The sequence below is a fragment of the Fringilla coelebs genome (genome assembly GCF_963513975.1).
Source record: "Fringilla coelebs genome assembly, chromosome: 5".
NCBI classification, from domain to species: Eukaryota; Metazoa; Chordata; class Aves; order Passeriformes; family Fringillidae; genus Fringilla; species Fringilla coelebs.
Window position 1 is genome coordinate 32403802 of NC_140033.1, and position 25824 is coordinate 32429625.

At 41.3% G+C, this 25824-nt stretch overlaps 1 protein-coding gene across 1 annotated transcript in view; it reads right to left on the minus strand.

Moving 5' to 3' along the window:
* PPM1H (protein phosphatase, Mg2+/Mn2+ dependent 1H) overlaps window positions 1–25824 on the minus strand; it is a 130046-nt gene that overhangs the window by 49725 nt on the left and 54497 nt on the right. Inside the window, exons 2-4 of the mRNA XM_084205990.1 lie at window positions 22544–22712; window positions 14035–14379; window positions 7042–7154 (exon numbers count right to left, since the gene is read on the minus strand). Coding sequence (XP_084062116.1) covers window positions 7042–7154; window positions 14035–14379; window positions 22544–22712 — 627 coding nt within the window. The remainder of the gene's footprint in view (window positions 1–7041; window positions 7155–14034; window positions 14380–22543; window positions 22713–25824) is intronic.

Consider the following 25824-nt stretch of genomic DNA (forward strand, 5'->3'; position numbering starts at 1 on the left):
ACTCACGCTCTCTGCCCACTCTTCACGGGTGAATTTCTACCCCAGCCCAGCTTCACTCACCCACACAGAAGTGACCAGAGCCATCACTAAAAGTCCCAGGAGCAGGGCTCAAGCAGCACTGCATAGCTGCTGCTGAGACTGAACAGCCTGGGCTGCCTTCAGTTTGTTGAATTCAGGTGACTTGAAAAGCTTTTCAGCATAGAAAGGACCACAGCAGACTTTGAAACATACACCAAGCAAGCCTCAGGTGCACCCTCTGCTCCTCCTCCCATAGTAGAGATGGGAGCTAGAGAAGCAAGGTACCCAGTCTGCTTCCCATGCCTTGGCCCTGGCCCTGCAACACTGCAGTGAAGAACTCGCATGTCTCTGTGGCCAGCTACAAAGGCACAAATTTAAAAGACAGTTTGTTTGGAGTTTGTTGGAGATTTTTTCTTTTTTTTTTTTTTAAGGCTGAAAACCCATGAGAATTAAAGTTAATAAAATTCTTTATTCCTGGAAACCAATACCAATGAACTGTGGCTTTACAGATTACTGGTATTACTCCAATAGCCAAAAATTTTCTCCTTCTTCATTACCTGGAACATAAGATAATGCCTGTGTGATAAGGACCAAAGATTTAACTGAATGTACCCCCCTCTGAAAATGTTTACAATGGCTTCAATACCTGCTAATTGCCATAGGCATTGCTAAAGCATATGCTCTCTCCAGGAAAAACAAGAGCTTGGAAAAGAAGTTGGACATTTGTTTTGTCTTCAAAGCCTGCAAACATTTACTACCAAATTAATAAATTTCTGCCAAGTCAGTGCTGGATATGACATGCCAGTAACCTGGAACTTGTCATTCACTGGATAACTAGAAAACACTCTTCCATAGCATTGCCCTTTGAGTGAAATGACTTCTTTCTGATCTAACACCTTCTCTTCACACCTCACCTAAAGTGTTTCTTGAAGTGCCTTCAAAAGCTTTACCCAGCACAAAATCCTGCAATATCTGAGGTTGCTGTTATTCCAATGAATCTTGTGCTCCTGCTTCTCCCTGGAAGGAGACCAGGCAGGAAAAGGGGAGAAGGGCTTCCTGCAGGCCTGCAGATGATGCTTCTAACGAAAAGAGACAGGAGGAACAGAGGAAAAGGACATGGCCATGTCTCCTGAACATGGCTAATCTTTTCCAGCATTTTGGGCTAGTCAGGATCAGACCTCTCCACTTATCAAACTGCAGGGAAGGAGAATGCACATGGCAGAGACTTGCCTTGCGTTGAATTCAGTCTCTCCTCATTACACAGACCTGTCAGCGAACCAGACTTAGGTTATCTGTTGCCCTGAAATGATCAAACATTTTTTATTTTCAAGTGATTCTGTCAGAGAATTAATAATAACCTATAGGGGGACGTAACGTAGATTGGCCAAACTACAATCCATAAGTGTTGCTCTTACCTCTGGGTAAGATGGTAAGGGCATCTTCTGAGAATTTGGAGGAATGAGAACTTCAGAGAATGAAGAGAAAGCCCTACCGATTGCATGGCTCCAATGTGTTGTTCAGTTTTGCAACTTTCTTTGTCCCTTCTTTAGGAGAAGACAGGAAAAAGAATGCTTTTCCAAATACTGCAGACTGGAGAAGCTTAGTCACTAAGTCCTTCCCTAGAGACCTCTAAGTCTCTAGTATGAAGCACAGTTATTGTTTATGCAGACACAGATATAAGGAGACAGAGAAGGCTTAGGCCTGGGACTACTCACAGAAAACAGGGAAAATACACACTATTTAGACTGGAAGATTAGTAGTTACGAAAAACAGAAAATTAAAGCTTCCTAGACAGTAAACCAAAGACTAAAGTAAAATAATTTACAGTAGCAATATATTAGAACACTTTTTTGTTTCCATCCTTACACAGTGTTAGTGCTTCATTCAAAAATGACTCTGCTGGACTGCCTCAAAGAAGAGGTCAGATACCATGAACCACAAAAATGGCTCAGAATCATCAATTTTGACTTCTCAGAAATTCTATTTAAGCTACACTGCCAGTCAGCAGATACGTGGCTGTTTCCATGCCACTCTTATTTACTTCATAAAAGCAAATTAAAGCCCAACTCTGACTTCCCATAATGAGAACTAACCATAAGGGAAGCAACTGACAAGCACCATGACAAAGAGGAAGTATAAATGTAGTAAGCTTCAACACAAGCAGCAAATCCAAAAAGAACTGAAATGGTAAACAGATTCAATTTTCAATTCACTGTTTTATTACACTGGGAGAAGACTCTTATGAACACACTCTCCCACACCTGGTCTCTTGAAGTAACAATGAAGTTACTTCACTTGTGCCCACACAAAACCATCACAAAAATATTCACTCAATGAGCTCCTACCATTTAATAAGCCAAAATGCCTTAACAGTAATTTTACACTTGCAAGGAGGAGAAAATCTATTCTAGACGTGAGGAGGTATGTTCAAGTAGAGTCTGAATATGCCCTGAAAACCTAAGTACTGGGGAGAAAAAGCAAGGAGGCAAAAAGATGATAAAAAAGAGCTGATGAAGCAAAGCAAAAAATTCAGTGACCCTGCAAGTCTGTGAAGGCTTTGAAACATCAGGCTCTTTGCTTTCACACCATGTTTTACCAATAAATCAGAAAAAGCCCAAGAACCCATTTGCAGATTTAGCGAGGGTTTCAGGGTATATGGAAAAGTCAAATCAACTTGCGATGTTCTGCTTCTTGTATAACAGTAAAGACACAGCTTCCCTGTGTGGCTCCAAGCACAGCACAAAATGGAAGTGCCTGCAGTCTCCGAGCAGCTCCAGACAGCACAAAAGCCAGAAGAATGCCTGTGCCAAACATGGTTAATATGATCATATTGCATTACAGTCATTGCAGTGATATTGGACAAATGTTATGTTGCATGAGGCTATACAATAATTGGGCAGTAATCAGTAAAAACATTAAGTCCCTGTTTTACAACTGCTTCATCAGTAGCTATAAAACAGCACCCTAATAATGAACATAAAACTAAAAGGAACTGAGATTAACAAGGCATGTCATGGCAGTTTAGACGTAAAAGTCACTTTAGCAATATAGAACTGAACTACACTATTTAAAAAAATGACCAGAGAAGATTTACTAGTCCATATTTTAAAAAGAAAATAAATAAAAAGCAACTATTCCAATGGCCTAGTTTTCAAAGCAAATACGTCATGCTGGTAAGCAAACACAGCGCCTCTAAGCTCACCATAAAAAAGCACCATATATTGGATAGCTGACTATAGCACTATCAGTCCCTAATCAGATAACCCTGCATGGACAATGCTAATCACTGAAAAGATGAAAGAGAGAGAAAGAAACACTAGAAAAAGCTTTGGCCGATACTCAGACATGAATTTTGACTGTACAAGTAGGTATATTTATGGCAGAGTCCAAGAATGATCAGACAAGCCATTGGAGAATGAAAGCAGTTCCTTCCAAGTTGTTTTCATCAGGCTCTGAATACATCACCTCATTTTTAGTAGGGTTCTGGTATCATGTGCAGTTAACATATAATTATTACAGAACTGTGATTGCATCGTTAGCAGAAGTTTAATTTTATCATTGACATTAGTGATGCCATAACATCAAGCTCAATAATAGTTCATAACAAAACCTACAATTAGCACAATTTTTCCTCCCTTTTACACCAACCAAAAGTGTTCAGCTTGGAGAAGCCTAATAGTCCATACAGAAGTGAGCTAGGGCTGAACCTGAAAGGATTGCTGGCTGGTAATTTAGTAATATGGTAATTAAAGTCTTTTCATGATGTAATTACACATCAACTACAAAAGGACAGCTGCTATACAACACTGCCAGGGTACGTGGCATGAAATGATTAGATTTGAGAAGCTTTGGTGGATAAACTGAATACCACAGACGTAAGTCTGAGGTATAGCTGGCACCACACAGTACATTATTATTCAAGTCTCACACTTAACGTTTCCTTAGTCTCATTGTGATAGTAACAGTTTGTTGCACATACCTTGGTCCTCTGACAGCAGAAGCTGTTCAAAACCCCGTTTTAAAAGCTTCTGCTGTTTTGAAGTTCCCTGAAATTTAAAGCCTAACCTTTGGTTAGGTTTGCATGAACCCAAAATGTTTATTTCCCACACAAAACCTTCTCTCACGGATTCCTATCTGTGGGAAACTTGATTTATTTGTAGGCCTTGTCCAGTGGGGTAGCAGAGAGAGAAGGAGAATGAGGAGACGGGAAAGGCACAAATGAGTAGGTGAACTCAAAGAAACTAAGGGTTTTGTCATCTAGTTCCAACAGCAACAAAACAAGTCCCCTGTTTGAGAGAAAAAACAAACCCACCCTTCTTCTTGAGAGCAGATAACCATTTCTTGAAGTAGTTTCCTTATTGTATTTCTCACTGCCCTCCCTTTTATCTGTAGAAACCACAAGTTGACTACACAAGGCGTGAGACATCAAAAACAAATTTATTTTTCCCAACCAACCCAAGTAAAATTTCTTGACTACATAACTGGGCTCTTCAAAAAATAGGAATGCACTGTGCACTCTGGCAGGGGGCAGACAACCTCAGAGTGGCTTGTCTAATCCTAAAATGTCCCTTTTGTCATGACAACAACCCAGATGCTTTGCAACAGCTGGTTTTTTCCCTCTAAGTGGGAAAGAGGGGATTTGGTGGGAGAGACCCAAACCAACTGATCTACACTTTAAAGCTTTAAAATTCCTTTAGAGCTAGGAAAGTCGAGGAATGGACTTAGCTGAAAATGAAAGATTTTGTAACAATACTCCTCATCATATGAGAGACTTTCTGTGAGGTCCATTTGGGAAGTGCAAAACCAAACTATTTTGAATCTGGAGGGACTTCATTACCAACAAGATGTTAGGAATGAGAATTTGAATCCTGGCTCAAAAAACACCTAGTCTTGCTGATGGTTTCCTTTTTGTTTCCTGCCCCCTCCCTCTTTTTCTGAACAGATGTTCTGGGTGGACTTAATGAACATGCAAAACTTCTTGAAGACTTAGTATGTTTAACTACAGTTACACCAATACTCTGGCACCAGCTCCAGATCACTGCCAACAGCAGCGTCTTGCCCTTGGGTATCAGAGGCTGCAGTGGAACTGAGGCTGCCCTCAGGGAGCACAGAAGGAATCCCGAGGGAACTGGAAGCAGCCAGTTCCAATCATTTAAGGACAAAGATCTTGGCTACTCAGAGGTAAGTCCTGCATGCCCAGTTTTACACAGTACACTTTTAAGAGACAATAAAGCAAATTAGCCAACTCAAAGAAAGAGGCTCAGCTGTACTTCAAGCGCAATAGCACAAGAAAACATTATTGCTACTTTAACGGCAGAAGAGACAGAATGTAGTTCAGCTAGGAGCTCTGTTGACCAAATAGGTGATCACTTCAAACATGTTTACAACTACCATGTGAGGACTCACTTGACATTTGATACAAAAAGGAGATTCAAATATGTCACTTGTCAATAGAAATTGGGTGAACAACTTGCAACACATACAGCAAATTTAGCATCTTAAAACCAATCACCAGCATGAAAAGAACAGGAATTTTATGCACAAAGGATTTATCTGACTTCCTACACAGTGTAAAGCAGCAAGAGGCAATAAAAACCTTAGGTTTAAACTACAAAACCCTTGAGTGCTGTCTCTGTAAGGATGTGGGTGTACACACTACAAAGATGAACTGTGTATGCACAAACCTTAAACACAAACATAGCAGTCTTCACCTAAAGACTGATGCCTTAAGTTTTAGCTTTCATATTTTTCAGATTCTGTACTGCATTAGTATGTAACTTTGAATTTCATATATAGTGTTAGCAAGTTCTCTTCACAGTGCAGTTAGACAAAACAATCCTTTTCCAGCCTGAGAACCAACTGGGAGGATGGGGCTTCATAACCTGAAGCTGTAATTGGACAATTAACCCAAATATGTAAATGGACCAATACTTATAAAAGTGTAAAAGCTCAGGACCAGTCATTCATCTTGGGTGCATCTTGGGTGGAGTCACAGCAGGGCTCTTGTACTGCCCAAGGTGTATCCTTTAAAGGCCTTTTAATAAACACCTACTTCACTCCTTTAACACTGTCTACCCCCTGTTTCAGGTAGCCTCTTTAGGCATCAAGACAACATGGGTCAATACCCTTGCGGATGTTAATTATTCAGCTATTAATGAACAGAATACATGAGCAGTTACTATCGCATGTGAACTCTTTTCCCTGCCCTGTTTATGCAGTGCACTGCCAAAAGAAACCTGTGAAGTCTGAAGTCTTGCAAGAAGAGCCTCATTATCTCTCTCCAATGGTGGTAAGGGCAGAGTGAGAGAGGGGAAAAGAATGCAAGTGAGAGATTTCCAGTATGCTCCTGTCTTTAGCAACATCAGAAGACAAAGAAAATGCTTCTTATAATGAGTCTTCAAGAATCCAACTTCACAATAAAACAAAGCAACAGCTCCTAAGCAGCAGCATTCAGTTCTGAGAACTGGACAAGTACTTGAGCTAGAACAGGACAAGGTGAAAAACCTATACTGTGATAGCCTGTCTCCCTCTCCTCCTCCCACAAGGCAAGAGTAGCAGCTATTTGCATACGGATCACTACCTTCAATTACATTAAAATCTTGAAGGCAAATGGCCTATCAAGACTGTGCCTGGCAACAGGAGCCACAGGACTTCCTATGGAACAAATGTAGCCCTACCAGCTGTTCGAGATAGTCACCTTGCCAGTGTTCAACACACAATCCTACTACACACCCAACACCTCTTCTGTTCCAATGGCTTTTCAGCACCTTTCCACTTCTCTGCAAACATCAAGTCATTCAGAAACTGCTATAGGACCAGAAGTGCTATCAGTTCCCTGACTGCAAGCACTGCTCAAGATACTGGAATGCTATCCCTGGCACTTGCATTCATTTCTGTGAGAAGTGCTAAGCATCCAGCCAAGAAACAGAATCTTCTTGTGATGCTGTCTGCTTTAAGGGACTCAGTAACACCAGGCCCGGGCAGTTTGGGGTGAAGGACTAGATGGAGAGACAACGCACTTACCTGCTGTCCCCAGCGTTTGCCACATAAAGCTTCCCCAATAAATACACCACCACCAGGGCTGTGCAGCCGCCAGAAATGTTATACACGGTCCGCTCTCGCTCTATCTGCAAATCCTGGGGGAGAAGAGAACAAGGTTTATAAAGACAGCATTGCAATTAGTGCTTGAGAAAATGAAGTCTCCTGGAGAAACCAAAAATACAATAGAGTCTTTATTAAACTGTCTGTCCCACTGTCTGCCTTTTCTTGCAGCTACGAGTAGGAGAAAAACAGAAAGTTGAGGAGTACCTATTACTTATACAAAGATGTTTGGGAAAAATCAGGTCAGGAGACTATAAAACATCAGGTATTAAGGAATAAATAGCAACTCTCATGGATACAAGAGAATTTGCTATGGCAAAATCACAACGAAGGCAAAGATAAATGAAGCTTAGCAACAGGTACCTGATGGTATAATTGGAGACTGCTTTACATAGACAGCAGATAACTAATGAGACTCAGCCACAACATGAATAATTACCTACTTCCAAAGAGGAATGCTAGGACTGTGGGGTATACACCTTAAGAACAATAGCAAGATGCAGCTGTCCCACAAGGCTATCCTTCAGAAACACAGGGAATGAGTGGATGCTAAAGTGATTCTGAGTGCAAGAACATTATATATTAAAAGAGTCCTTCTGCTTAACACAAGTGGAGAATGCAAATTATACTTTTCACCAACAGTCAATAAAGTCCTGGAAAGAAAAAAACAAAACACATAAATATATATACATACACACATGTATATTTAAAAATATACATACAGTGCCCCAAGAAAGCTTGCAGAACACACAGCACGTAAATAAACGAGCTACTTTCATTCACACATTTTAAACAAACACTGAAGTGTATGCAAATGAATTCATTCTGCTGTCTGTAGTTTAGCCTCAGGTAATAACACACTACAAATTACCCTTCTCTCCTGTGTCCATTTCAAACTAGTCTGTCCTTATAATACTGGATTCAAACAGGGAGCATCATTTAACACCACTATTGCAAATACTGGCAGATCTTTTCTGGCTAATCCATGCCTACTCTTATGTGGTTTTTATTATGAATATATGTTGGCCTGATCTATACTTCAGCCATTTTCATATCTGCACCAAGAAACAAACAGCTCAAATGTACATGCCTTGGGGTATGAAATTTGGAGCTTTATTTTAGAGCTAAATTTATCTGAAGAAAAACACTACAATAAATACAAACTGTGACAGGTGCAATTTGACTGAAAATCTGCAGAGGTGGGAGGAGGTCCCTGTCCCAAATTTATCTCCTACAAATTTCAGGGGAGGGAGGTGACCTGGCGCAGCAGCAGGGATGCTCGGCAGCACTTGGGCACTGTCCTGAGCCAGTGGCAGAGGTGTCTGTGGCAAATAACTTGCTGACTCCTCACTGGCCAATGCACATCCATCCATCCATCCATCCATCCATCCCATTTGTGCCATGAACACAGTGCTGAGGTACTGTCCCAGCAGGCCATCCTCAGCTGTGTGTGCAAACTGCACGTGGCTGCCACAGGGACATGGGTTCTACTGCACTCACCAACTTTTTTGGGGGGGGATGGGTGGTAAGGAGCATGAGGAAAAACACCTCCAAGCTATAAATCATATCTTGTAGAACCTTTGGTCACAGACACGGGTCTGTTATAAATGCCTCTTTATCTAATCTTGCCATAGAAAAGCTGATTCTCCTCTCCACGGCTTCTGTATATTTTTAAATTAAGTTGAAAAGAAAGTTCAAAGCAATCTGACATTTCTAACCATCAAAATAATTTAAACTTACAAATACTACAGATTTTCCAAGCACTGCCAGGAATTTTAAGAAACCTTCATTTCCATTCAGAATATCCTCCAAGACCTTCAAACAATGTGCAATTCCTCACCTGGTTTCACCTCTGTCATACATATACTTTGCAAGAGCTGGAATGCCTACATCAAAATGCATTTCTTCCAATAAGCAGATTTCAGAAGCATCTATTATAGGAGAGAACATGGATAATCCTTAGGGCCTCCTTTTCAGAACATCCTTGAGTTAAACTACATCTGTGTACTGAGTTTTCTCAAATCATTGCTGTTGTTGGGCTCTCCCATCCAGAACTTCAATTCACTACCACGAAGTGTCAGAGTACATTGAGCGGCATGTACATTTCGATATTACATACTTTGCTTTCTTTTTCAACAGCAAGGAAAGCAGGCAAGGCTTTCCAACAGCTCAACAAGATTTGAAGGAGAAAAATAAAGCAAAATAAAACTAAGCTCACCAAGGCCACCAATTCGTTCTGATGCAGAGGCATTGGCTTTTAAAGAAATACTTTGTAACAGTGGTGCTCGGAAAGAAGTACAAACATGGGCACTAGCCCCAGAATGCCTCTAAAGCCTTTATGAGTGTAAAGGGCTCATTCTAGACCGAGTGTATACAAAGCTTTCCTCATTTTCCAGCAGGAGAATGAATTCTGAGCTAGCGTATTTTTTGTTGCTGTTGTTGGTTTTGGTTTGGGCGGGGTTTGTTTGGTTTTGGTATTTTTCCCCGCAGGAGCAGTTAATTTAGCCGGAGCCCCGCAGTCCCTGCCGGGACACGTGCTGCAGCGCGGGGCAGCTGCTCCCAAGGCCGGGTCCGCCTTCCCCGGTGCGGGATGCGGGAGGGCGGAGCGCAGCCTGCAGAGGGCACCTCAGGGTACCGAGGGTACCGAGCAGGTGAGGGTGAGCACAGGGCGGCTTTCCGCACGGAGCCCAGCAGCGGCGAGGCGGCGGGAGCGCCAAGGGCCGGGGCCGGGCCGGGCTCCCCACAGGCAGGGATCGCCTCCTCGGGGCCGCGGCGCGCCCGGCGCGGGCCGCTGCTGCCACCTGGCGGACGCTGCGCGCAGCGGCACCTCCGCCGATCGCCCGCCCGCCCGAGCCGCGGGCCAAGGCAGGGTCGGCTGCGGGAACGGGCGGGTTTGGAATGTCTGCGGAGAGGGAGACCCCATGGCTCCCGGGACAGCCTGTTCCAGTGCTCTGCCACCCTCAGTGTGAAGAAGGGCTTCCTCAGGTTCCGCTGAAACTGTGGTTTAGGTTATGGCCATTTCTTCTCATCCTGTAGCTGGGCGGCACTGAAAAGAGTCTGGCACCATCCTCTTGACACCCGCCTTTCAGGTATTTATGCACATTATTGCGACCCCCTCTCAGTCTTCTCCAGACTAAGCAGCCCAGCTGCCTCCACCTCTCCTCATAGGAGAGATGTCCCAGTCCCTCAATCATCTGTGCTGCCCTGCACTGGACCCTCTCCAGCCTGAGGAGCCAGAACTGGACACAGCACTCCAGGTGTTAGGGCCAAGTGGAGGGGGAGGATCACCTTCCTCAACCTGCTGGCCACACTCTTCCCACCCTCTCTTCACCTGTATTTATCCTCAGAGCAGCAGCCCTTCCTCCAGGATCTCAACCTTGCTATGACAGAAAGCAGCTTTACATAAACAGTATTAGGTACCTGGTTAAAAAAAAATTCAGAAGGCATAAACATAAAATTAACTCCTTAGCATGCTTTACATCAAATGCCTGTAATTCTATTAAACTCTCAATTCTACTGGCTATATAATGAGAGGAAACTTTCAAAAAAGTGAATTGTACAACACATGCCATTCTCTCAAGACTGTTCAATTAAAATGGCACCAATCTAGAAAAAGCAACTGTCTAGATTTCATCTAAGTAAAAAAAAAAAAAAACAAAACTTCAATAAAGGAGAAAATCATGATACAATGAATGCAGATGTTTACAACCCAATAAATCATACAGGCTAATTCTCTGCCATTTCTTCCCAACTAAAATTAAATGGGGTTCAGAGTAGAAAAGGCGCTCTCTCCTCTTAACCTTTCTTGCAAATGTGTACAAGATCACACATGTATACAAGGTTAAGTACAGGGAATGGACAATAATTTGATGTTTCTATCCAATATGGAATTGCAGTGGGAAACATTCCTCCTGGCTCCTTTGAACTGAATCTATAAATACACTTCTTAAAACTCAACAGATGAAAATTAGAGGATGTGTTTTATGACACCTTCAGAACTTGAGATTATTTATTTCCTTTTAACTGGAACAATTGTGATACTGACAATTACTGACATTTGCTGGTTTTTAGACAGGGCATTAAATCATCTGAAAACACAGCACAAACTTCCTAATCCCAGTTTCAACACAGAAAACATCATTTAGATGTACTTCAAAATGGAGACAATTTAATTGCTAAATGTCTAAGTTAGGCAATGATGATCTGTGTCAGCTTTCCACAGCGTTTTACTGCATGTAGCTGTTAGACAAGAGCTGTCAAAAAAAACCCACATCAAATAAAGGAAAAATAATTTTTAAAAGCCTTTTGAAAGCCATGAATGGCATTTAATTGAGACTTGAGGCAAAAACAGGGAGACCTTAGCTAGAATTCAAAAGCAAGTTGGGGAAAAAATAATGGAAATGGGGGGAAAAAAATGCTCCCAGGAAAAGTGGACAAAGTCATCATTAGATAAACCTGTCAGGTCAGACTCTTTAAAAAACAGTACCTTTATCTACTCATTACTTTCATTCAAAGGTTCACAAGAATCCTTTGCAGCAATTGGTCTTTCAGGAAAAACCACCAAGGAGTCTGCCAACGTGTCCAGGAAAGTTGAGCTTTCCCCAAGTGCCAGGTAAACTGATACACTCTGCTGGCACAAAACCCTTGTACACACTGCACATCTTGACTGCCTGACCTAACCCAGCAACATCCATGCTGTTCCAGTACAAACAAGGGCTGATTAAACAATGTGCTGTGGAAGAGGCCCAAATCTTCATGCAAAGACTGAAATGAGTAAAAGCTAGCAGGAAGTTAAACCGAGGCGGGGGGAAGATCAAGCACTGCAAACACAGATGAGACACAGAAATGCTGATTTTATGAATTGCTCCCTTACACAGATGAAAGAAAACACTCTTTTGCCTAAACCAAGTGTAAGGGCAGAATTCCCCTCAGAGCTTAAAGTAGATACAATTTAATTATCTACTGCTTTCCTTAAGCTGACCATTTTTATATTTCCTGTAAAACTTAGTGCTGAAATTACATTGCATTGGAGTAGTCTTTTGTTTATCAAAGACAATGATGAACTTCAGCCCTCTAATATAAAGCACGTGGGAATTAAGATACTTGATATGTAGCACATGATCAAAGATGCAGTGAGGAAAATGTTCTGTTTAGAAACAGAGAGAACAGATTAGCATGAGCTATACACGGAATATCTGAACACCATAACTGAAGTGAGTTATCCAGTGTTTCTGCATTTGTCATACTCTACCCACAAAAGCCCTCACAACCAGACCTCTGGACATAAACTGAGATGGTCTTCTGTGTGAACACGTACCAGAGATGTGAAGTGAAAATAAAGCAGTGCAATAACAGCCTTGTTCACTCAGACACGTTCCAGAAGGCAGCAATGGGTAATGCACATGCTGCTCTCCTAAGAGAGGTAGAGGTACAGCCCTTCTACACTCTGCTACTTTCATTGCCCAGTCCCACAAAACTCCACTTCTCATCTTGCCTGCACTTGGAGACAGTTTCAACAGGAGAGAATCACGTCATGCTCTCAGAGCCTGGCACTCTTCTGGCCTCAAAATTACACCAACTGCAGCATGAAATTGGTGTTCCTCTTAAGCATGCTCTGAACCCACTAGGGTGCAGTGGATGGGCATGGTCATCTTCTCCCTCATTTCTCAACAAAGAAGAGAGCAGTCTTGTCCTCCCTTTCTGAAAAGGTGTGCTAAACTGACAGATTGTCATGCATCCCCCACTTTCTTTTCATCTAGCAGAAACTGAGCCCACTACCACAGTGCACAGCCTGCCTGCACAACCCCCACTGAAGTATGCCTAAGCCATGGCTGTGAATGCTGCTCCTGGACCAACCCACCTGCAAGTCCAAACCCAGTTGGTGGGTCTGCTTGCCTGCACTTCCTTGGGAAGAAAGAACAGTCCAGCAAAAGATAATTGTTATTCAGAATTCAAAGGTAAGTACTACTCGTAACAACAATTGTAGTCTCTAATTAAATGCATGCACTGGACAGAATTCACATACATCAAGAAAAACAGTGACCAGACACTTCTTTTCAGACAACAAATAAAACCACTGGGAAACACTGAATAGTTCACAGTCCTTCTTTTCAAATAAGAGGCTTTTCTGAAAACTACAGCAACAAAATTAAAAAAAAACCACAACAATATCAGCCCTCCCAAAACCTGATCCACATGTACTTGCTAGCAGGCCAAACCTTTGCTCTGCCTGACAAGAATGACTTTCAGTAATGTGGAGAAGTGAAGGGGGAATTTGTGGAGGAAGCACATCAACTACAGAAGAGGAAAAAAACAGCTTCCATAGGGAAATAGATGGATATTCTGTTCCCATAGGGTCATGATTTCCTGACAGTTGTTCAGGCTGTACACAAGTCAGGAAGGTGGTAGGAATGAACTTCATGCCCCACTCACCCACAAAATCTGCCTCAGTGATGAGCTGCAGAGACTCTACAGACACTACTCCAACACCAATGTGAACTATGGGTCATTGGACCAAGCAGCCTTTGCTGCTGCTCTGGTAGGGCAGTGAGGCTTTATCAAGTGCATGCCCACATACCCAGCCTGATAACAACTGCCAGTGCTGAAATCTGCACTGTAAGGCAATGCTGATCTTTATCTTACAAAAGGAGGGGGAGAAGACAATTAAAAAGAAGAGTATTATACATTGAAAATTCAAGTATTTCATAACCATTGCCACAGTGCTACCTGGGAGTTAAGATGCAGCTCCAGCCTCACAGGGGTATACCTGGTAAGCTGTTGAGGCTCTTAAACAGTTCTGTTCACGCTCAGATGTTGTTAAAGCAATGAAAGAAAAAAGCCTCTAAATCTTCATCATCTCCAGGTCATGTGACTCAATTAACCAACAAGGACTTCAGAGCCCTGAGACATACATACCATTTCCTTGAATGCACTTTCTATGGCCCCAATAACCAGGCACTCATGTGGGATCTTCTTCTCCGTGAAGAAGCGTGTTGGAGGCGTGCTGGGCGAGCCCGGGGCTCCCACGCCGCCACGCAGGGAGGCTGCCCGTGTCAGCGTCCTGCTGTTGGTGGATGGGTTGTCAGGCTCCTCTCCCAGGCAGGTGGGCGGGAGGACGGCTGTGTTCCTCAGGATGTCCACGATCTCCTGCAGCTGTTCTAGGATGTGGTGCTGCAGCAGTTTGGAAGCGACCACAGCGGCCCCCGACCCAGCGTGTCCATCAAACAGGGACCAGTAGTACAGGTTGATCCCATCTGTCTCCTGGGGAAGCAAGAGGGGGAGAAAGGAAGGGAAAAGGGATGGTCAGTGTTACGCAGCTGTGAGCGAGGTGAGTGGTGGCACAGAGGCAGCAGCAGGTGAAACAGATAACTCTCCCAGAGGTAACATTCTTTCTGAAATGCAGAAATACCCACAGTGTCGGGACAACTCTGCTTGAAAGAAGAGATGCTTATTTTTACCACATATCCCCAGCATGATTTTTCTTTTCCTTAACCTCTTTAAAAAAGTGCCCAAGAAAAAAAGTGGGATAAGAATGGCTGAACTTACAACCTTTCTTACCTTACAGCCATCATAGGTTGTAGAAGAATAGCCTTTAAATATATGATAGAGACCTACCACTATAAAAGACAAAATTCTACACAAGACAGCACCTGATACTTTGTGACAGACCTTTTTTTTTTTGCTAGGAGTGAGACAAAGGACCTCAGTTTGACATCCAGTAACAAATGTGAACTCCACTTCCACAGCTGGTAGGTAAGGTCCATCCATGCTGGCAGATGGGACAACTCAGGCTTTCCCTGCCTGTGCTAGCCCAAGCAACAGCACCAGCACAGAGGTCCTTGAGGATGACAGATGCAAGTGGGATCAGCTGTACTTCATCTGATCTAGCCTCTATGTTCACTGCCTGGTTCTTCACAGTCCTCTAAAGTTTCCTGTATAGTACTGGAAATGATGGGGTACCCTTATCACTTAGGGCACTAACCCAGGGCTGGAGGCAGAGTAGCTCTAGGCATCACAAGCTCCAAAATGCCTGGAAAATACCAAGGAGCCATACTCTTGATAAGCTCAACTTTTTTTGTGGAGAGAAATTCACCTAGCAATCCTCAGGTAATCATTTAAGATTGTCTTAAATTATGCTTAAATGATACCCACCTTAATGATGCCTTAAATGATACCCATCTTTGCATGATGGCATATTTGGCAGCAGCATGGGGAAAAAGTCTTTCCTGTCTTTCCTTCCCTCATTTATTTTAATCCTGCACCTTCTCCCAGCTACGCAGAAACAGCTGTTAGTGGGGCTGCCTTGCAAGTCAGATGGGGGTGGACTAATACAGATATAGAAAGAAACAATTTTGCAAGGAACAGGAATGAGGCTATACTGTTGTAAAGTACCTCATAATAAGAAAGCATTACCTGGATCTCACTGCAATCCAAGAGCCTCAAAATTACACGTGGTCTAATTTAGGATGACAGATGTGATTTGTTTTGTTCACCTGAACACTGCTCCCTTACACTACAGATCAGCATAAAGTCTAGGCACCACCTGCATCCCAGCACTTCACGGGCAAAGCACTGCCTATTTCAAATTTATGGAGAAGGCTATGAACTGCAGCTCCTTTTACTTTCTGCTGTTTCAGCTGCTCCACTAAGGTGCCGTGATAATAAAAATCACATAAAAGTCGAGGTGGTTTTTTTTTTTTTGCATACAGTATTGCTGATGTGGTAAAGTTCAAATATATTCTTAACCAAGGCATCAATATCATAGTCATCTACACAGTAGAGAGCTCCTCCAAGAGGAGGAATTCATCAGTCCCTCATGCACTCTTCATTACTGAAATACTGTGATAAGGGGGTATTGTCCTCAAGTACTGTTTACTTAACCACAGTAAGGATAACACAGGATGCTTCCTAGAAGGGTGGAAAATCCAACATGTGTCCACATTTCTGAACATGGTTCCTTAGCCAGATACCACCCCCCTCTCCCTCCACACTTACCCAGCCTGTAAATTCATCAAAAAGGCAGTTGTGAAACTTCCCACCTGAAGACAGGACTGCAGCTGTACCACCTTGCTCTGGGCTCAGAATCCTACCAAGTTCACAACACTTGGCTGTAAAATTCTGCGTAAGTCATTTTTAACAGCTAACAGGACTAGCAATTTAAAAAATGTGCTTGTAAAAATAGATTGCTATTCATGTAAAATGTAAAGTATTTTGCCAACAGAAACAAGTTTTCCAAAGTGAAAGTATTTCAGCTGACAACTGAAATTATTTATTCAAAATGACAACACTGTGCCTCCTGGGATTTGTATATCAAACCACTTCTGCTTCCATTCTTCTCTTAAGAGTTTTTGTCCTCATGTCCTTTAAAGGTGCTACTCCTTTGGAAATGTGTTCTCTGGGGGGAGGGGGGATATCCCCAAGGCATTTCCACTCTGATTGAGATTGAAATATTTTATCTTCCACCAAAAGGAAGCAGATATTTTGTCAATGTTCTCCCCCTGCCCCCAAACTGGAACAGAAGCTTACAATTAAGAACAGGTTTGATCCACACTCCATTGTCATGGGTTCTCCAAAGCAACCCCCCCAGCAAAGTCTGTGTTACAGCTTTTCAGAAGATAAAGAGAACAGTTATTAACACAATTTATTCTCATTACTATGATCTCAACTTTGGATATGTCCTACACTGATCAAGCCTCATATGAGTTTGGGAGTTAAAGATGACACTGGGATGCTTTAAAACAGATTAAAATAGCCCCTGACAAAAAGGGAAAATTAAATGTTACCATTTATTTCCCTCTAAGCCAATGAGGAGCCTAAATTTGGACAGAGAAGTTCACATGGACTTGAGCTGTATTCTCAGATTCTCACTGACACATGTCACCACGGCATATCCACATCAACTATGGTGGTCCACTGATCTTGTCCTTTTTAGAGTAGCAATTCTTGAACAATGAGGATGTTGCTACCAGTTCAGCTAAGCTCAGACATCTACACTGCACACCTCCAAGACAGTTCTCTAAATTGCCCTTATGTTGGACAGACAGAAAAACCCCTACATTTTTAGACTATGCTCATCTCATTCCAAAGCAGATTTATTTCTCCCTAGCAACAGCAGAAACACCCTAGATAACCATAAAGTCTGTACTCTAAGCACTCAGGGGAGATGACTACCATAATGCTGCTCTCATACAGACATTCTGTGTGAGATGCTCTAGGGCCTTAACTTCAGCTGGGATCTGCAGGCATTACTGTAACCTAAATATTAGTCTTGAAAAACTTCTGTGTATTCCTACAAAGCTTCATTTACTTTTGAACTAGCAAAGAGGAAAACCACAGATAACATATTAGCTGTCTAAAAAAGGAAGAAAAAACAAACTCTTTTTCCCCACCCTGAGAATAAAAACAGCTCCTCTATTTGAAAGAAATTAATTCCCCAAGACCACACCAATTCAATGAGAATTAAAAATATGATGCAATTAAGGCAGTGACTCAGTGAACAAACAAGGGCCACTAGTCAGGGCACACAGATGAGGCAAAATGCACAGAAAGGTCCTTGCTTTTCCTCCCACAGCTGAGCTGACCTCTGCAGCCACCAAGCAATTACCTGTTTTGGTGTGCATATGCATTGCTGTTTGCTCTCTTTTACATCTGGGAGCTTGAACTTTTTCCCAAAAAGAACTGACATTCTGCAGACTCAGAGAACGAGACATCTTTTTTTACTAGCACTGGCAGTATTCTGTTAGAAGTAGTCTTTCAAACAGCAGTCTTCATTTATTCTTTTATCTGGATAGAATCCTCAAATAAGAGTGTGGTCAGTCACCACAGTGATTTATTTTAGATTTTTCATTCAAAAGATTCTGACCTAACAAACAGGCTGAATAACTACCAGAAACATGAAGAGAAAACAAATCCTTCACTGCACTGACCTTACAATTAATTTCCTAGTACAGAATATACTAGGAAATTTAATAAGCTTCAGGCTCCTCAACTGCTGACCTAGCTTTCAGGAAGGTTCAGCAGTCTCCTGGGTTTTGAAATTGTAAAATATAATTAAGACATGCAAAGTTTTGGGTCAAGTAATGGATGAGAAATCATGAGAGAAATTGCATATATATACATACATAATTTGAGCTCAATGATATGAAGGAAAATTTAAAAAAAAAAGGGAAAAACCTTAGCAATAGCTAGTGATCATTTTGGGACACGCTTTTCAGGAAAGCTAGACAGCAGTCTTACATTGCAAACCTTCAGATTGTTGTTATGGAGCTAATTCCAAACAGGCAAATAAATCATGTTGCCACTAAAGACTTATTCTGGGAACTAAAACCTACCCACCTACCCTGACTATTATTATTCCAGATATGAACTACAGTCACAAAACAATTGAGAAAGCAACTTGAGTTCTCATAAAATCTGAACTGGCCCAGCAATTGCCACCCCAATCCTCAGAGAAAAGCCTCCTCATGTTACCAATATGTTCAGCTGCCTGTGGTAGGCTACAAGCCTTGTGCCACACAAAACATACAACATCCCAGATTTGTGGCAAAGAAGACTACAGAATTAGTAATTATGTGTCCTCACATTACAGTGACAATTAATAATGCATCACATTAAGTCCTGCAGCCTGATTGTCACTATGACAATATCCTGGCACATGATTTCCACTTTGCTTGCTGATGGTTTTCAGCATTCATCATGAGGGTACTCTGTAGTTAAAGGCATTTAAAAATAGTACAAATGAAAAAGATGTGTAATTTAACAGGAATGTTCTTGAATGGGGACAGACAGGAGATACAATTAATCAAGCAGCAATGGAGTGGGATGGGGGAAGGGGAGAGAATTAACTTAGGATTGAATTTAAAGAGTCTTTCCTTTCATTGCTCTGCTCATTTTATTATCCACCCTTTCAAGAAGAAAACCATGTTTATCCTATTTAATACATTTCCCAGAATTTGTTTGTGTGTTTGGGTTAAAGACATGTTTACTTCTCCGTTTCTGCATTTCTGGCCTACCACCTCCTCCTTTCCACCTCTGGAAATCCGTGTGGAGAGTCAAGACCATGGTAGTGGCATTTAACTTGTGTGGACAACACGTGGATCTCCAATTCCCTTATGCTGCTTTGTCAAAGCACAGGGCTGGATCAATGGGGTTAGCATTACACAACAATCACACAGTCTCAGATGTAGCTGATGTTTCACGACCTTCCCAAAAAGCAGGAGAAAACAAAGATGGCATGTGCCATTCTCAGAGAGTCTGTGGAAAAAAAAAAATCTGAGGATGATGAAAAGGACTCTGTTACATAAAATTTACATTTCAGTGCCTATTTTCCTTGTGCTCCACACTTTAAAAAAATCCTTTCAATGAACTTCTTCCCTCATTCCTTTTTCCATCAGTATTTCTGTAAGGTGCTTCACAACATAGAGACAATTTCAGGTGGTGTGTTACAGTGAGATTTCCCTATGAAGCAGCATTTATACTATTTAGCCTCTGGATTTCTCAATAAATATTTCCTGGGATGATATTCTATAATTCACTATACTGTCTTAAGCCAGCATTTTAAATCATATGCATACAAATTAAGTTGTATGCTCCTCACATTTAACATCAACCTCATATACTCCTTAAAAAACATTTGGCAACAGTGCTATATGAGGGATATTATATCTCACAGTATAAAAATATGGAAAAAAAAAGACACAACATAGAAATATGCTTTTTTTTCCTCCCCCTTTTTACATATATTCAACCAGCAAAAGATGTAGCAAGGAAAAAATCCTACTAAGTGCTAGTGTAAGACTGCCCTCTAGTAGAAAACTTTCTCCAGGAATATGCTGCCTGTTTTGGGAAAATATATTTCAAATTTAAATACAAAAGCTGTGATCTAATAACATGGTAGAATGGGTTTTCCACAACTAAATAATGAGTGTGACAGCACCTATGTCAGTGCCATGTAGAAAACAGAAGCAAATCCGTAGATAAGAAGAGAACATATAAAGAATAAGATAAGAAGTAACTAGAAAACAGTAAAATCTATTACATGGATCAGCTGGCTCCTGACTTTAGATTTTATGTTCCTTCCTTGTCAAAATATCTCAGAAATATAATCAAGAACAGAAGATTTGAAATAAAAGTGTTTCTCTCAAGAAACTTGAAAGGGAGTGGCTTTTTCTTCCAAAATCAAGATGAAAGATACAGAATCAAACTAGGAAATAGCAAAAAGAGAAAGAAAAATCAGAACATTCTGTAAGATACTTCTCATAAACTCTGTGTAAGTAGATATTTACTGAGGAGATATTTACTGACAATCATGAAATATCAAATGGATAAAAAGAACAGCTTTTAAAAACATGAAGTTTATTGACCCTACCACATATTGCTTTACCACAACAGCACATCAACTGTAACAATGGATAACATCAAGGTTAGTTAAGTTGCCTTTCCAATAACAAAACTATTTTAGATCCCTGTATTTTTAATGCAATCTTATCTTATTAACTATGTAATGTTTGGAAAAAAAGTTCCTTCTGAAGAAGGTGATTAGCCATGGCTTTTGCTCTTGAGAAGCTTTTGATACTGGAAGTTAAACAGGCTTTGTGAAACAATGCTACAAAGATTTTTATGTCCCATGCGAGCCCCTAAAATATGCAAAACCAGGCAAACTCAGCACAGTTACATCCACCCAAATCCCAGATGCAGAGGCCCCTGTCCAGGTATCTCATGTGGTAGGTCTGGAACTTTAATGTGGTGTGACACCAAGCCTTGTAACTCTGCACAGCATCAAGATGTGTGTACCCAGGCTGGTGTGTACCCAGGGCTCTTTGCAGTGTGCCTGTGTGCAGGGCACAGTGACACCCTTAGTGTCAAACAAACCCATCACCTGGACCAAGGACACTGGTGGCTGTCTTGTTGTGTCTTCTATATACAAACAAGTACTGTGGTTGCTTCATTAAACATAATTAATGCATACAAAAGTTAAATACGCTCCTGAAAGCAAGCACCTTCCTGAATAAACAGCAGGCAGTTGCATGGACTTTCCTAGAAAGACTTTTAAATACACAGCTAATTAAAACAAATTCTGTTCTGCTTTGCATGACTGTATGTAGAACTCCAAGTCCCAGCAAGTTCTGGGCACAATTCTTTATCCAGGAGTTTGCAAAATGTACTTGAAAAAAGCAATCATGACTGTCTGAATACAATGAGGAATATCAGCACACAGGAATTGAAACACTAATTAAAGAAAGATTTTTAAAGAGGAAAGAACAGGGCAATTTGCAAACCCTCAGGACATGTCAGTTTGAAAATGCTGCAGCAATAATGAAGTATGAAACAAAACTGGAGAAGCAAGAGGTTGGGAGGGATACAGTACAAGAGGAATGCTTGTTTCTCAGGACCTCAATGAACCCTGCAGCCATCAGGTGTGCCAAGCCATGGAATTTTGAGAGAAAGACTAAAGCAGACTGCTAATCACCACTTGATTTAAAATAGACACACACACACACACACACACACACACTAACAAAAAAACCCAAACCAAACAACAACAAAACATATAAACAAACCAAGCCCCAAAACCAAAACAAAAAAACCCTCCAAACTAAAAAAAAAAAAACAAAACAAAAAAAACACGCTACTTACAGTTCATTGAAAAACTAATTATCACTTAGAGACAACCTGTGTTCTCCAGCAGCAGGAATACAGCACATCCACACTGTCTGACTAAATTCATACAAGGCATTTAGTATTACATGGTGAAATGTTGGAATTGAACACACACTATCAATCACTGCTGGAGGCTGAGCTCATGCTTAAAGAGCAGGTGAAGTAATTAGCCAGTCAGGAAACAAGACAGATGAAAAATAGCAGACAATTGCCTGTAGACAACTGCATGACATACACCACACTTCACACAAATGAGGGAAGCTATAGTCTGCAAAAATGCCTGAATTCCATGTGCTGGATGACCTTGCCCCACCTGCATTAACCAGAAGAGTATCCTGTTTTAGTAGTTGATTAGAGAAGGCAGTATCTTTCCAATATTGGCTGAAGATGTGGTTTAGTGGCTTAGATGTAGGACAGCCTCAACTCACAGTCTGTCTTCATAGAAGGTGTGCTCCAGCCCTCTCCTCATCTTCAAATTTCTCAACATTATATTTCAGAAATGAAACAAAAAGAAAATCCAGGAGCATCCCCTTGCCCATCTTTAAACTAAAATATCTTAGAAGCAAGGAGCATTTTTCAACACAAAAAATTAAGTAGTAGTGCTAAGAAAAATACAGTGAAATGTTCTGCATTTAAGCAGAGATACTCAGTAAGAGGTAACTGAAAATATATTAACTATTCAGAAAGCACCTTTTAGTGCCAGATTCTTACATCCTTTTATATTATTTTGTATGTCTCTACTGACAAGATACAGAAGTTGGCTTACTGAATTGTCTTTCAGCTGGAGACCTTCTCCATTGGGCAGCGATGACCTCCGTTTTGTTGAAGAGTTCTTGTTTGGTGTAGAATTACTGCCTCCAGCTTTCTTCTTGACAAAGAGAACTTCACAGCTGGCTTGATCCTCATTGTGCGTGCTCTTCCCTGCATTTATTACCCTTAGGAAAAAAAAAAAACAAACAAAAAAAGAAAGCAGTGACTAGATTAGCAAAGCACAGAAGCCCCCATCTGTATCTCGCAATGTGATTTGAGAGGCACAGAACCAGAGTCCAGCACTGTTGCAATTACTGACTGAATTAATACCTGACTGCCTTCCAGAGATACAAACATACACATAGGCATAATTTTTATTTCTGTACACATACACATGACACAAGCATTTTCAGCAGAACTATGTGAATAAGAACCAATGGTGCCATGAGCATATTTCACCCCTAGGCATACCACACTTTTTTTAAAAAGAGACTACTTTATCGATGAAGTTGATAACACATATGACTCCCAGTTGAAACATGAGACCCCTATTTCCTTTTCTACCTGTCTGCATCTCTGCTGCAAATAATGATTCTGCTGGCTAAGAGTGTGCATTCTGTCAAGTTCCAAGTCTTTGCACAAACAAAATACCTGCTGTAAATCTACAAAGCTGTTACTGCTAAAGGCAGTCTGTTCAAACAGAATATATTAGAAATGCTGTGACAGAAATACAAGGAAAAGACATTGTCTCCGACAGGCAAGTCAAGCTTGCTTGTACCTCAGTGATACAGTGATGCACACTAAATACATCCCTACTGCACAACATAACCCCCTGCCCCTAGAAGCCTATCTCAAACCTTCTGTCCCACCTGCCCTGTAGAAAACAGAAGATTTGCGCTAAGAGCTGCAGGCAGACAAAACCCAGCACTAAGAGCTCAGTACAAGCTTTTAACAGCCAAAGGTATCCTGAAACTTGTACCACAGCTTCCTTCCTTTGATCAGTGATGAGGCTGAAATAAACAGCTATTCCACCAACACGTTTTTAAAACCTTAATCAGAAGCCTGTGTCATCCAAAATACTGTGGTTACTATCGTCAATCTCAGGCCAGTCAAGCCCAAACACATTTTCCACTTTCTACATGAGAATCTCATCACCAACTGACCAATTCTGCATCAGTTGACAGTCCTTGGTTCACACAGGGAAAACCCATGCAAGGCGGGACAATGTCCTGTTCCAACCAAGCAAAGACACTGTGACTTTGATGGAAGCACGTCTTCTCCCACAAACACTATCCACCCACTCCTCTTCACTGCGAGGTTGGGGTCAGCAAGACCGATACTCAGAGACAGTATTTCCACTGCTGGATAAGCACCGAGCTTCACATCAGGCACACCATGTCTTTAGAAATAACTGCTGCCTCCGCAGAAACTAAAACAGCTTGAAGGCACATCATGATCCTGATGGCAAGTTCAAGACATTCCTGACTTCTTGATCTCTAACGTTTTCATTACAGTAAAACTTTACACAATAGGAAAATACTTGCTAAAGGTTGTTGAAATGAAAAGAACACAAAAATCAAAGGAAGGCTTGTAGGGAACCCCAGCTTGCTTGCTCTTGCTGAAATGTCAAGTCTGTATCAGCCTTGCTTAAAAGTAATAAATTTTTTTCACTTTCAAGGAGCAGTATGATGCTGTGACACACAAATGAGTATTCCTGCCTCTGAAAAGAAAAAAGTCTTTTTTAAGAAGAAAATGTCCACTGCACTTAACTGCTTTCAGAAATGGGAAGTTTCCTGACAGTGCTAAATGCTACACATTGCAGTCTATCTGTATGCACAGTACCACCATTTGTTTGCATGTCTTGTAAATAAGCACTAATTGTGGATAAAATTATTTTGCAAAACACATAGAGAGCAGAGATGAAGGAGCAATTAGCTGCAAGGCACTTGTGAGCAGTTTAACCACTCATCCCCTGTAGTGTTTAACCTTTGGGCAATTGCAGATCAAATATTACGATGCAGTAAGCTTCCAGTCTGAAAACTCTCATTTTCTTGACATTAGGAAAAGTAGAAGCATATATTCAAAACTGGGGGAAAAATGTCTGGGAGGGAGGATGGAACACACAACACACAGGACAAAATCGTAATCCCAAAGCATTTAAATCAGCTGATCAAGACCTGCTCAGTTTGAAACGCTACAAACTTTATTAAAATACTGCACCAGTAGAGAAAGTCTAGTTTTACCACATCAGGAACTAATAAATACTTAGTTTACCTGACCAGTCTCCTCACTGATGCTGCTGTCTTCAATCCCATTTAAAATAAAGAAGCAGAAGACAAGTAAGAGACAAAAGTTACTCCTTACAAACACCACTGCTTTCCTACCGCTTATTGCTCCTCATGAAAGTCATTGAACGCTTGGAGTTGCCCTGGTTACTGAGGTTAGTGATGGACTTTAGGACTTGTATGGTGGAAGATGTCCTGATGCTTAGTGACATGTCAAGTTATGCACAATATTATCATTTTTTAAGGCTCTTACAAAGAAAATTTTTCAATGCACTGAATACATTAGAAAGGCTGTGAGAACAAAGTGACCCAAGAGATTGGCTTGACAATCAGCTATCACAAAATACCTGCAGGTGAAATTGTGTACCAAGCACCTTGCTAGAAAAGGATATAATCAAAAGGAACCTGGCAAGACTGATTACTGACTAAACATGGGAGATGGGGTGTCAGTGTATTGAGGAGGGAGGAATGGGCTCTGAACAATACATTTAATCCAAGAAGTCAACTGTATCTCCCAGAATTCCAGTTTTTCTTTCATCATCAGAGGATTAAGTGTATTTTATTCCTTGTGAATGCCTGAATTTATCATAATGTCAAAAATGGTGCATCTGGATCCACCCAGGTAATACAGGGTCTAGATACCAAAAGCTGCTCCTTTCCTGACACAGGCACTCTTCCACTCCCACATCCCACCTCAGGCAAATCCTGGAAAACTGCTGCAGTGAAGCCCCGTGATTTTTAATTTCAAATCTTGAGCTATGTGCTGGTGCCTGATGCCAAGCACAGAAGCTGGTAACATCTACTCAGCTTCAGACAGCTTCTACTTAACTTCAAACAGCTCTGTCTTTGCTGACTTTTGAAATCTTTTTCTTTCTGCAGTTTCCTAAATCGCTCCTCCAGGCGATTCTTTCAACCAGCTTTCCAATGCTGATTTCACTGTTGTCTTTCCTCCTTGCTCTCTCACACTGCAACTTATCAGAAAAAAATCACATCTAAGCTGCTTATACAAATA